At 50.7% G+C, this 11,577-nt stretch overlaps 1 protein-coding gene across 3 annotated transcripts; it reads right to left on the bottom strand.

Moving 5' to 3' along the window:
* Positions 1-1,438: 1,438 nt before the first annotated feature.
* On the bottom strand, positions 1,439-11,328 carry Rsad1 (radical S-adenosyl methionine domain containing 1). 3 transcript variants are annotated; one of them, XM_052196338.1, is made up of 9 exons: positions 10,626-10,923; positions 9,996-10,129; positions 9,679-9,883; positions 6,146-6,511; positions 5,817-5,880; positions 5,274-5,421; positions 5,012-5,066; positions 4,565-4,668; positions 1,439-4,331 (listed from the first exon to the last, which is right to left on the bottom strand). In XM_052196338.1, the coding sequence occupies exons 1-9, from the start codon at positions 10,824-10,826 to the stop codon at positions 4,214-4,216; spliced, it is 1,395 nt and encodes a 464-aa protein (XP_052052298.1). In that variant the 5' UTR covers positions 10,827-10,923; the 3' UTR covers positions 1,439-4,213. The 3 variants fall into 3 exon arrangements, with proteins under 3 accessions (XP_052052298.1, XP_052052297.1, XP_052052299.1); XM_052196337.1 differs by having other exon boundaries at positions 10,506-10,922; XM_052196339.1 differs by lacking the exons at positions 1,439-4,331; positions 4,565-4,668 and having other exon boundaries at positions 5,050-5,126; positions 10,506-11,328.
* Positions 11,329-11,577: the final 249 nt, after the last annotated feature.

The following is an 11,577-nucleotide window of genomic DNA, read 5'->3' as shown; positions in this document are numbered from 1 at the left end:
AAGGCGGGGGTAGGGGAGTGGAGAGTGGGGGTGGGGGAGTGGGGGGAGACAATCTTCAGGGCTTCCCAAACTGGGCCTGGTTTTGGAGCCTTGAGGAAGCATTCAACAGCCAGGTTCCTGGGCCCCACCTCCAGGAGGTTGATTCATCTGGAAAGGGTGGGACCAGGCTGAGTCAAGGAAGGTGACCGAGCCACCCTGCTCCGGCCCTGGCTCCCATCCAGGCCCTACACAGGCTCCCTGAGGTGCCTCAGCAGGGAGGGCCCGGGCATCTCAGGTGGCACAAGCCCTGGCAGTTAGGAGAAACCCGAGTGGCCGAGGTTTATCTGATGGAGCCCCTCCCCTCGCCCTGCACTAGCTTCTTGAATGTCAAGATCAGGGGAAGGCTGGGGCGAGGACCCTTGAGCAGCACTGGCCACCCACCAGCTGCTCTAAGCCAGGCTTGCCAGGGCTCTAGGGGTGCAAGAATTGGTAAGGAAAACATATTTGCCCTTCTTTCTTCCTCTCAGCCCCTCAGACGCCAGTGCCCTCCAGGCTCCACAGCTGCATGTAACACCTTAACCAACAACGCCCCATTATCTCTCTGAATATCTGTCAGCAGGGCACCAAGCTCCCAAAGAGCACAGACAGGTCTTATTCCCCTGTTCGTGCCCAGTGCGGTGCCTGGCAGACCACCAGTGCTAGGTGACTAGTTCATGAATAAAGTAACAGTTACCACATTACCACAGGGTCAAAGAAGGACTGGCATTCACACCCGCCGGCATGTGGGGAATATACGGGCTTACTCCTAAGCAGTGGGGGAGGGGGACCCTACCTTTCATCATCCACTAGAAGTCAGCACACTTCCACCTGCAGGCCTACTAAAGCACTTCTGGCACCGTGGTGCCCTTGGCCATGATAAGGAACAAGTTCCAGAGCTTTTGGCTGAGGTTGTAGCTCAGTGGCAGACGACTGGCTGACATCAGGAGGTCCTGAGTTCCAGACCTAGCACAATGAAACAAACTGAGCAGTCCTCCGTGCGCTCACACGGGCACACATATACACACAGGCACACCACACATACACGCATAGGCACACACATACAGAGGCACACACACAGACACACACACAGAAGCACACTCACAGGCACACACCACATGCATAAGCACACACACACACACACAGATACACACATACAGGCACACACACAGGCACACACATGGGAACACACAAAAGCACACACACAGGGAAACATACATGCATAGGCACACACAGAAGTACACACACACAGGCACAGACACACAGGCACACACACACAGACACATACACAGGTACACACACACAGGCACACACACACACAGGCACACACAGACATGCAAACACATACACTTGCATGCCATACAATTTCCAAGTCAAGGCTGGAAGAGGCTCAAGGAGACACACAGGTTTGTCTTTTGGGGTAAGAGATTTATTAAAAGAAATATCAATGTCTCAGACACACAAGATCGCAGCAGCACAGTGTGCAGTAGCACGAGTGATCAGGCCCCAGTGCCATAGACACTTAGACAATATGGCTGCAGTGCTGAAGAGGATTCAAGGCCCCCAAGGTAGAGTGGGGGGGGTCCCTTCCTATAGGTCTCAGTGGAAGGGGAAGGTTTCACATAACCAGGCTGTCTCTGATTCCCCTGCAGGCAGCAGGGGAGGAGAAAGAAGGTGTTGAATTATCAGGAAGAAATATGTCACTCTGAAGAGCAGGGCCACTTCTACTTGAGACTAAACATCTATGGTGACTAGAGTTACGGCTGCCCTCCCACGTCCTGGGAGTCTGACAACCTCCGGTCTGTGGGCTGGGATGAGCCTGGTACGGGGCTAGGGATGTACAGACTTCTGAACCTACCAGAGAAAGAAGTTGTCTGGCTTGAGCAGGGCCATAGGTCTGATTCTTAGCATTGTAACGTAACAGAGGAAAGTTCTTTTTTATGGGGGAGATGGAAAATAATTAATTTGGAAGAAATAATAGAATCAAAAACCAATACTTTGCGATCCTCAATTTAAGAAATGATTTGGCAGCCAGGCAGTGGTGGTGCACACCTTTGACCCCAGCACTTGGGAGGCAGAGGCAGGCAGATTTCTGAGTTCGAGGCCAGCCTGGTCTAGAGTGAGTTCCAGGACAGCCAGGGCTACACAGAGAAACCCTGTCTCAAAAAAACAAAAAAAACAAAAACAAACAAACAAACAAAATAAAAAACAAAAGAAAGAAATGATTTGGCTAGGCTGCAGAGATGGATCAGCAGCTAAGAGCACTAGCTGCTCTTCGAAGGTCCTGAGTTCAATTCCCAGTAACCACATGGTGGCCCTTAACCATCTATAGTATGATCTGATGCCCTCTTCTGGCCTGCAGGTATACATGCAGATAGAGCAATTGTATACATAAGTAATTGTTTAAAAATACAAATGTAAATTTTAAACATGGTTTGGCAAAGAATCACTAGTAAATGCTAAAATCGCCGGTCAAATGATAACCAGGCGATGGGACACTTGGTCTCACAGTGTCATGCCACAGATGATGCGTTCCTTAATTTCAAAGAAAAGACGCAGCTGTGCAGTACTGAACCCTCGGGGCTGGCGAGATGGCTCAACAGTTAAGGACACTTGTTTATCTGGCAGAGGACCCATGTTCAATACCCAGCACCCACACTGTGGCTTCCAACCATCCACAACGCCAATGCCAGGGTATCAAATGGGCACACACTAGTGTGCACATTCAAGCATGCACACAAAATACTTAAACTTATATAGTAACATAAATAAATCTAAATTTAAAAAAAAATTCTGAGCCTGATAGGGCTGGAGATACGGGTGGTGGTGTTTGCCTCAGAACACGAACTCCAGAACCTCAAGACTATTGGGTGTGGTGGTGCCTGCCTGCGATCTCAGCACGTGGGAGGCAGGAGCAGGAGGATCACAGGCTAGGCATTCTCTTCAGCTACACACTGAGTTTGCAGACTCAGGTACATATGGCACCGTCTCAGAAGCAAACAAACAAACAAACAAACAATTTTTCAAATTAAAAATAGGAGCGGGAGAAATAGCTTAGCGGGAGAAAGTGCTCCCTGATCTTCCAGAGGACTGGAGTGTAGTGCTCAGAAAACCTCACTCCTCACAGTCCTCCATGACTCCATTTCCAGAGGATCTAACACTCTCCTCTGGCTCCATCGGTGTGTGTGTGTGTGTATGTGTGTGTGTGTGTGTTTGTGCGTGCACGCATAAACACACACACACACACATGAACACATCTTAAAAAATTAAAAGTTGGGGCAGTGTTGGTGGAAGCCTTTAATCCCTGCATTTGGAAGGCAGAGGCAGGCAGATCTCTGCGAGTTCAAGGCCAGCCTGGTCTACAGAGTGAGTTCCAGGACAGCCAGGGCTACACAGAGAAACCCCGTCTTGAAAAACCAAAAAAATAATAAAAATTAGAATAATTTTTAAAACTTTGAACCTGAATTCAACCCTTGGGAAACAATGAGGCATACCCAGAGTATAGGTTACATTTCTGTGCAACAAATGGCCTTAAATAAAAATCTTATTTTTTAGGTTAATTTATTCTTATTTTATGCATATAAGTGTGTTGCCTAGATGAATATCTATGCACCACGTAGGTGTCTGGTATACGCAGAGGTCAAAAGAGGGTGCCAGATGCCCTGGAATGGGAGTTGCAGGTGGTTGTGAGCTGCCACGTGGTTGCCAGGAATTGAACCCTGGTCCTCTAGAAGAGCAAACAGTGCTCTTACCACTGAGCCATCTCCCCAGCCCTTCGAATGGTTTTGTAAACATCTCATTCCTATATTTCTTCTTGTTTACGATATCTGGGGGGGATTTAGTTCTACTGAATCATATAAACTAACTCAGGGCTTCCCTCTAGAATGAGGGAGGCTTCTCCAATAGACACAATTCCCTGCAGAAAGATTTCTTATTATTTAGTGTCCAAAAAAGCCAACAAAAGCCAGTGGGGGATGAGTACATCCTAGTCAGGGACACATGCTGACCTGTGACCCCTGGGATGCTGTGTGGAATACCAGGCCCCCGGGACAGAGACAGCCTTCCACCCACCTGACCGCATCCATTCCCATGGGTGTGTCAGAGCCAAGCAATGGCCCCTCAGGGCAGAGATGGTGCCTCCAGGCAGATGCCCACCATGTGGGCATGCCTAGCCCTCCAAGTAGACAGCAATGTCTGGTCATCCTCCTGACTCTGGTGAGGGATTTCTGTGCTGCCAGGCCTCTTGGAGCTGAGGTAGGAGGATCAGTAACAGGGAGTCCAGCACAGCTAGACCCTCCCAGGAACAGCGGAGACCCCTGGAAAACCGAGAGGTCTGGACATGACTCTATCCTCACCATGAAAGCCCATTCCTGCCCACCCCTGGCAGCTCACACACTCTTCTCTATTGGTCTTCCTTGTTTCTACCACTTTGAAGAGGGGACACATTTAGATGTGGCACACACATTATGGTAGCCCTCCCATGCTCTAATCTATAGTCAAGAGCTCCCAGGGACTGCGAAGCCCCCTCTGCACAATACTCACAACATACCTATGGTCCAGCAGCAACAGACCCTGCGCTAGCAGCTCCTCCACCTCCCTGCTTGCTCCAAACACGTCCCACAGGGTCAGCCGGGGCTCAAACTGCTGCCAGTGCTAGGAAACAGAAGAGTCGGGCAGTGAGCGGGCCGAGGGTCACATGGCTGGATACAGAAAGTACTCACACACACACACACACACACACACACCACATCTGGATTTCATGGTGAATGATAGCTCAGTGTACGGAGCACCTCCCCAGCATAGAGCATCATGAAGCTCTAGGTGTCATCTCTAACCATCATACAACACTACCCACTGCCTCTGTCACCAGACTTCAGCTGGCCAGGTCCAACTTCTAGCTGCCAACCTAGAGGATGGAGGGAGTAGGGTCTGGGAAGTGAGTGTTCTCTAACTCCGAGGAAGAGCTAACAGTATCTGAGAACCCCCAGTGTCTTACCCGGTGAGTGAGTCCAACGTCAGTGCGCAGCCCCAGAGCCAAAACCTCCTCCAGCCTGAAAGAAACCCACCACGGGACCTTAGCGACGAGACCGCGCATTCTCTAAAGCCAATGCCTGCCGGGATGTAAGAGTGTGCTTAGACCTCGCGCGGTATGGGGCAAAGTGGGAGGGTCAAAGCAGGTAATAAAGATGTAAAAACACAGAGGAGCTTCCGGGGCGCGGGAGACCCCAGGGAAGAGCCCTGTGTACCCGGGTACTCACAGCTCCAGCTTGCCCAGGGGAACGCACTTCCGGGTGCCATGACCAAAGCGCTTCACCTCTTTCATCCAATTGTCTGGCTCCAGTGTCTGGATCCGTGCTTCCCGGGTATGGCCCCCAGCTCTCTGGGGTACGAATCGTCCATGGGCTCCTAAGGATATCAATAATCACCACCACACGCACATTAATAGAAGCCGACGCGGTGAACTATCAGATTGATATCAGGGATTTTTCCAAGGTGGTCCCCGAAGCAACTACAATAAATGGAAATCCTCAGCCCTGCCCATAAGAAGCCCTGGAGGTGGGGTCCAGCATTCTGGGTTGTGACAAGCCCCCAGGGGCTTCTCATCGATGCCGGACTCGGAAAGCACCACGGTCCCAGGCTGCAAAGGCTTGAAAATTTGCATTCCACAGTTCTATAGAGAGGTTTTGTGTAATTTGCATGAGGAAATGCAGGCTCGGAGTGGCTAAATGAGCAGTCCAAGTTCACACAACCAGAATGTTCCTCTCCTGAATCATGCTTTCGGTTGTTCACGATCCACTCACCAGGCCCAATGCCAAGGTACTGACCGCACTGCCAGTACGTCCAGTTGTGAGTACTGAGCGCCCCCTGTGGGGAAGATGGGAATCGTCAGCACAGAAGTAGGTGATGCGGGCTTCTGTTTTAGGTCCTGGGCATCTGATTAGAATTTCCCACCACCGCGGTTCTCAGAGCACCCAACAGGAAGCTTTCTCTTCTTCAAAAGGCCTCAGTCCCTTGGTCGTATCTCAAACCTCTAATTCTGTACACCCTCACTTCCCACCCCACCCCCACCCCCACCCCTCTCCACCACCCACCCCACCCCCGCCCCCGCCAGTCATCAGCCTGCACTCACGTTCCGGGCAAAGTTAGAGACCTCATACTGGCGAAAGCCAGCGTCTCGAAGGACTGTCCTGCCCTCCTGGTACATCTCAGCAGCCAGGTCCGGGTCAGGGGCCGGGAGGGTACCCTGCTGCACCTGGGCAAAGAGTGCAGTGCCCCGTTCCAGGGTCAGCTGGTAGAGGGAGAGGTGGTCGTCACAGTGGTACAGCAGTTTCTGAAGCTGTTGAAGCCACGGCTCCACCTTTTGTGCCAGTAACCCCAGCATCAAATCCACCGACACTCTGCCTGGGAAAAGGAGCCTGGCCTCGGCCAGAGTCTGTAAGGCGTCGCTGGCGGAGTGCGTCCGGCCCAAGAGCTGCAGCTCCGAGTCATCCAGGGACTGCAGAGAGAGGGTCTGGTGTAAACGCCATCCCAGAGGGAGGCAGCCACGCTCAGCCTTATTTAGGGCACAGATGTGAGGGACACAACGGGCAGATGGGGGTGAGTCAAGGCAGACCCACAGAGCTACTCCTCAAGGAAGGGTGCGTTTAACCCTTAAAATCCTTTCTTTTGTTTTGTTCCTTTTCCTTTTGAGACAGTCTTACTATAATGCTGACTAGACAGGAACTCACTAAGTAGCCCAGGTTGGCCTCAAACTTGTGGGTTTGCCCTGCCTCTGCCTGCTTGAGTGCTGGGAGGAGGGACACAATGTTCAGTCATCAGTTCTATTTGACAGATGAGAAATCTAAGGTTCAGAGATAGTAAGTAAGTAACTGCAATGTCAGACTAGGAATTTAGAAGTCGGTGATTCTAAATCCAACAGGTTTTCCCCCCTAATATTTTTATATTTATCATATTATATTATTTTTGTATTATTTATATTATTTTTATATTTATATTACATTTATTATATGTATTGGAAAATATTTTATTATACTTATTATAAGAGCAAATATTTAATATCTATTATAAGAGCAAACATTTTTATGTATTATGTTTATAATATATTTATATTAATTATTGAGGTGCACAGCAGTGATTATATAGAGGTCAAAGGTTACATTGGAGGAGATGGTTCTTTCCTTCCACCATGTAAGTTCTGGGGAATAGAACTCAGGTCATCAGGTGTGGCAGCGTGGTCTCTCTATCCACTAAGCCATCTCTATGGCCCTTCTTTTTAAATTAACCTTTTACGTTTTCAATTAGCTTAAGCGTAAAAGCTCAGTAAGGGCTCCTATCTGCACGGCAAAGCATAACCACCAGCTTCCGAAAGGACTGGCTGCCTCGCTTCCCTCTGACACAGGGTCTCAGTAAGCTCAAGCTGGTTCTGAACTCACGGCAACCCTCCTGCCTCAGCCCCCTGAGTAGTGAGCTGACAATTGTGTGCCCACCACATTCAGACGCAAAGGTCTCTTAATTTAGTTTTACCTGATGTTTCCTCGTAAGGAGAAGCCAGGCATGCTAGTACACGTCTGTAATCCCGTTGGGGAGGTGGAGGCAGGAGGATCAGAAGTTCAAAGCGTCCTGAAGCTACATTACACGTTTCAGGCCAGAGTGGACGAAAAGACCTTGTCATAAAAAAGGAGAGAGAAGCCGGGCAGTGGTGGCCCATGAGGCCTTTAATCCCAGTACTCGGGAGCTAGAGGCAGATGGATCTCTGAGGTTGAGGCCAGCCTGGTCTGCAGACTGAGTTCCAGTACAGCCAGGGCTACACTGGGAAACCCTGTCTCAAAAAACCAAACAGGGTGGGGTTGGGGGGTAAAAAAGGAAGTGTTTTGAGCAAGAGCACCAGACACAGAGCTAGAGCTCAACAGAGGTCAACCTAGGGAGACTTCTCCTGACTCATAAACACACCTTCGAGGCTCTCCAATGAGAGAAACCCAAACTCCCACAGGTGCTGATGGCTTTCGGTCCTGTTTGGCAGCCTGTCTCCTGCCTCTCCAGTCACAGGAAGGACACAGCTTCTCCCCAAACATGCAAAGTTCTTCCACATCCTGTGCCTGTTCCTCCTACACCCGCTTCCTGGTAAACACCTGCTCTGTCTCACACACACATCATTTCCTCCAGGAAGCCTTCCAGGATTTCATCAGGCCTGGCTCCCCTCGGTACTCGAAGCCTTCGGAGGTTCCTCTAGAGATAGCATTTGCCATGTGACAGACCAGCTGGCAGCCTACACCATGTCTCCGATCGGAGAAAAAGCCACATCCTGTTTATTTCCTTCCTTTCTTTCATGTCTGTATATGTGAAGTATGCCTGTGTGTATATGTGTTCACATGTGTGTGAGGGTGGGGGTGAGTGTGTGTGTTTGCGGAAGTTGAGAAGCCCAGGGTTGATATTGGGGTCTTCTGTATTTTTTTTTATAGATTTACTTATATATTATATATGCACTATTTTGCTTGCATACATGCCTGCACCAGATCTCGTGACAGATGACCTCATGACAGATGATTATGAATCACCATGTGGTTGCTGGGAATTGAACCTCTGGAAGAACAGCCAACACTCTTAACCTCTGAGCCATCTCTCCAACCGTCTTCCGTAATTTTCTGCTACCTTACTCACTGAGTCAAAACCACGGGTGACATGGTTAGGTCTGGACAGCCAGCATTAAGCAAAGCAAAGGGAGGACTCCTTCATCTGTGTCTCCCATGCTGGATTACAGGCAGGCCGCCATATCCAGCCAGCGTTTGCGTGGGTGGGGAGGATCCACGAGTCGGTTCACACTTGCCCAGTAAGTGCTCTAACCACTGTGCCACCGCCCCCAGCCACACCTGTGCAGCACCTACCATGTGGCAGGTACATTAAATGCCTAGACTGCAAAGGGTTAACCCAGCTGGGCCTTGTTGCCTGTAATTCCTGGGGTTAGAAGGCTGAGGCAGGGATATTGCTGAGAGTATGAGGCCAACCTGGGCTACAGTGTGAGTTCCCATCTCACCGTCGTCATCATCATCATCATCATCATCATCATCATCATAGCTAGTGATGTAGCTCTTCTGTAGAATGCTTGCCTCGGGGTCTGATCTTTATTACCATATGAACTGGGCATGGTGGCACATGCCTGTAATCCTAATATTAAGATGGAGAAAAAAGAATCAGGAGCTCAAGGACATCCTTGACTACATACAAAATTTGAGGCTAGCCTGAGCTATAGGGTACCCTGTCTCAAAATAACAGAGACAATAATAATAATAATTATAATAATAATAATGATGATAAGGCCGGGTGGTGGCACACGCCTTTAATACCAGCACTTGGGAGGCAGAGGCAGGCAGATTTCTGAGTTCGAGGCCAGCCTGGTCTACAGAGTGAGTTCCAGGACAGCCAGGGCTACACAGAGAAAGCCTGTCTCGAAAAAAACCAAAATAATAATAATAATAATAATAATAATAATGCCAAAGCCCGCCTCAGGAAGTGTATGGGCTAATATATCAAGAGACAAACAGTACGAAAAGTGTTACTCCACAGTCTACTGTGTATTAGACCCTGGTACCCAGAAATGTTTTCCCAGGGACTGAACACCATCCTAGGGTCTGGGGACACCGGGGAAGGGTGAGTGAGGTAGGTCACCTGTAAACCAATGGACAACCTGTTCACTCCTGCCGCTGCAAAAGCTGCCAGCCTGGGGCCTGGAGCAGAAGTGGGGTTGGCCTCCAACGTGACTTCGGAATCTGCAGGCAGGTAGACTTGCTGTGCCACGGCCTCCAGGACAGCAGCCACAGTGTGGGGACTGGCCAGACTCGGGGTTCCTCCACCAAAGAACACAGACTCCACCCTGGAGGAAGAGGATGGAGACATAAAACCCGGGGAAAGCCCCCCGCCCCGCCCCGGACGTCCTCCTGTAGTGTCCTCACCCCAAGACCTTGTCTACTGTCCCCAGTACCGACCTCTGCACCCCGCTGAGCCGCAGCAGCGTCCTAGCCTCAGTCACCAGGCAATTCCGCATGGCCCCCTCCTCCACGCCGCGGGGGATGTACTTATTGAAGTTGCAGTAGCTGCAGCGCTTCTCGCAATAAGGCCACTGAGGACAGGGGATGCATGCGTGAGCTAAGGCGGGGCTCTGGGCTGTCCAGGCCCCTTCCAGGGTTTATCTCACACATCCCCGTTCCCAATCTGAGGTTGGTCAGCGGTGGTTGCCACAACTAAGCCACTCTGCGCCCCGTGGGCAGGTGGCGATGAGATTACTATGCCTACTTTCGAGAGACAAAACAGGTTCCAAAGGGTCACCCAGCTAGTGAGGCCAGACTTGAGGTCTTTGGCCCAACACTTATTCCAGTGGCGTATGACGTGGACAGATGTTGTGCCAGATGTGATGTTAGGCATGGATAGAGTGCAGGTGGACTATCAGCGGAATAGCCACGGCCACCTCCTCCTTCTGCTCTCCCCAACCCACTCACGTGCACGTAAAGCGCCGCGCGCGTGCTCGCAGACTCAGGACTCGGAGGCTGTCCCAAGCTGTCCACACGGGGGCGCCTCTGGGCCGCCCTGGCCGCTGCCACCCATCTTCCCGTCCGTACCCGGGAGGGAACCATAGTGCGCAAGGAGGCAGAAAGTAGGCATGCGAGACCTCGACAGCATGCCTTGCAAGGGCGTGCCCTGGGCTGGGCCGCGTGGATCGCCCCGGCGGAAGTCAGAGGCACAGCGTGACCTCGTATTGCCTCTCCCGGAGTGGCTAGAGAGCCCAAGGCCTCGGGTCTGCGGCGCCACCTGCTGGACATTATTGCACTCACAGCCTATTCGTTCCCAAGGACACAGCCTGCCTGTCCTTTGCCAAGGACATGGGATGGCGGGCCAACCTTCTTGGCTACCTGTGCCAGAACGGCTTTATTGACCCATGCAAGAATTCTTTAGTTTTTTCAGTCATTTTCTTAGACTGTTGTGTACCTGGCTCAGATCTGAAAGCCAAGCCGACATAGGTGCCTACAAAAATCTAGACACAGTCTAACTGGCAGGGGACACACTAGCCAAGAGTTAACTCAGTACTAGCTAACTGGCTGTGAGGTGGTGGGCTACAGAATCATGCAAGTCAGCGGGAAGGAAGCTCATAAGCTGGGTATTAGAGAAGCAGTAAATCGCTGGAAGCCAGGGGTGGTGGCGCACACCTATAATACTAAAACCCCAGAAACTAGACAGGAGGGTTGTGGGAGTTCCAAGCCACGCTGGGTTACCGCGTGAGAGCCTGTCTCGAAGAAACAAAAGAGAGGGAAGACATGCTGGCTCGGCAAGGAACGGACAGTTGCCCTACAATGCCGAATGGTCCCTGGGTGTCAGATATATAGAGGGAGAGAAACTTGCTCCCTATAGTGGTCCCTTGGCCTCCACGGATCCCTCCTAGCAAACTCATGGGTGCACACAGACACAATACTAAAATAAACAACTGTGGCATACATGCTGTACACAAGACATGCATGCAGGCAAAATACCCAATTACATTTAAACAAATGAACGAAAAAAAGTTAAGTACAACCT

The sequence above is a fragment of the Apodemus sylvaticus genome, chromosome 10 (genome assembly GCF_947179515.1).
Source record: "Apodemus sylvaticus chromosome 10, mApoSyl1.1, whole genome shotgun sequence".
NCBI lineage: Eukaryota > Metazoa > Chordata > Mammalia > Rodentia > Muridae > Apodemus > Apodemus sylvaticus.
This window is presented reverse-complemented; position numbering and strand designations above follow the sequence as displayed.

What these genes read in the sequence shown, in the direction of transcription:
- Rsad1 (XM_052196337.1), bottom strand. Translation starts at nt 10,826, where the DNA reads ATGTCCAGCAGGTGGCGCCGCAGACCCGAGGCCTTGGGCTCTCTAGCC. An exon ending in TCTCTAACTTTGCCCGGAAC is followed by an intron (nt 5,881 to 6,145) that starts GTGAGTGCAGGC and finishes TCTTCCCCACAG; the next exon opens with GGGGCGCTCAGTACTCACAA. An exon ending in GTACCTTGGCATTGGGCCTG is followed by an intron (nt 5,422 to 5,816) that starts GTGAGTGGATCG and finishes TGATATCCTTAG; the next exon opens with GAGCCCATGGACGATTCGTA.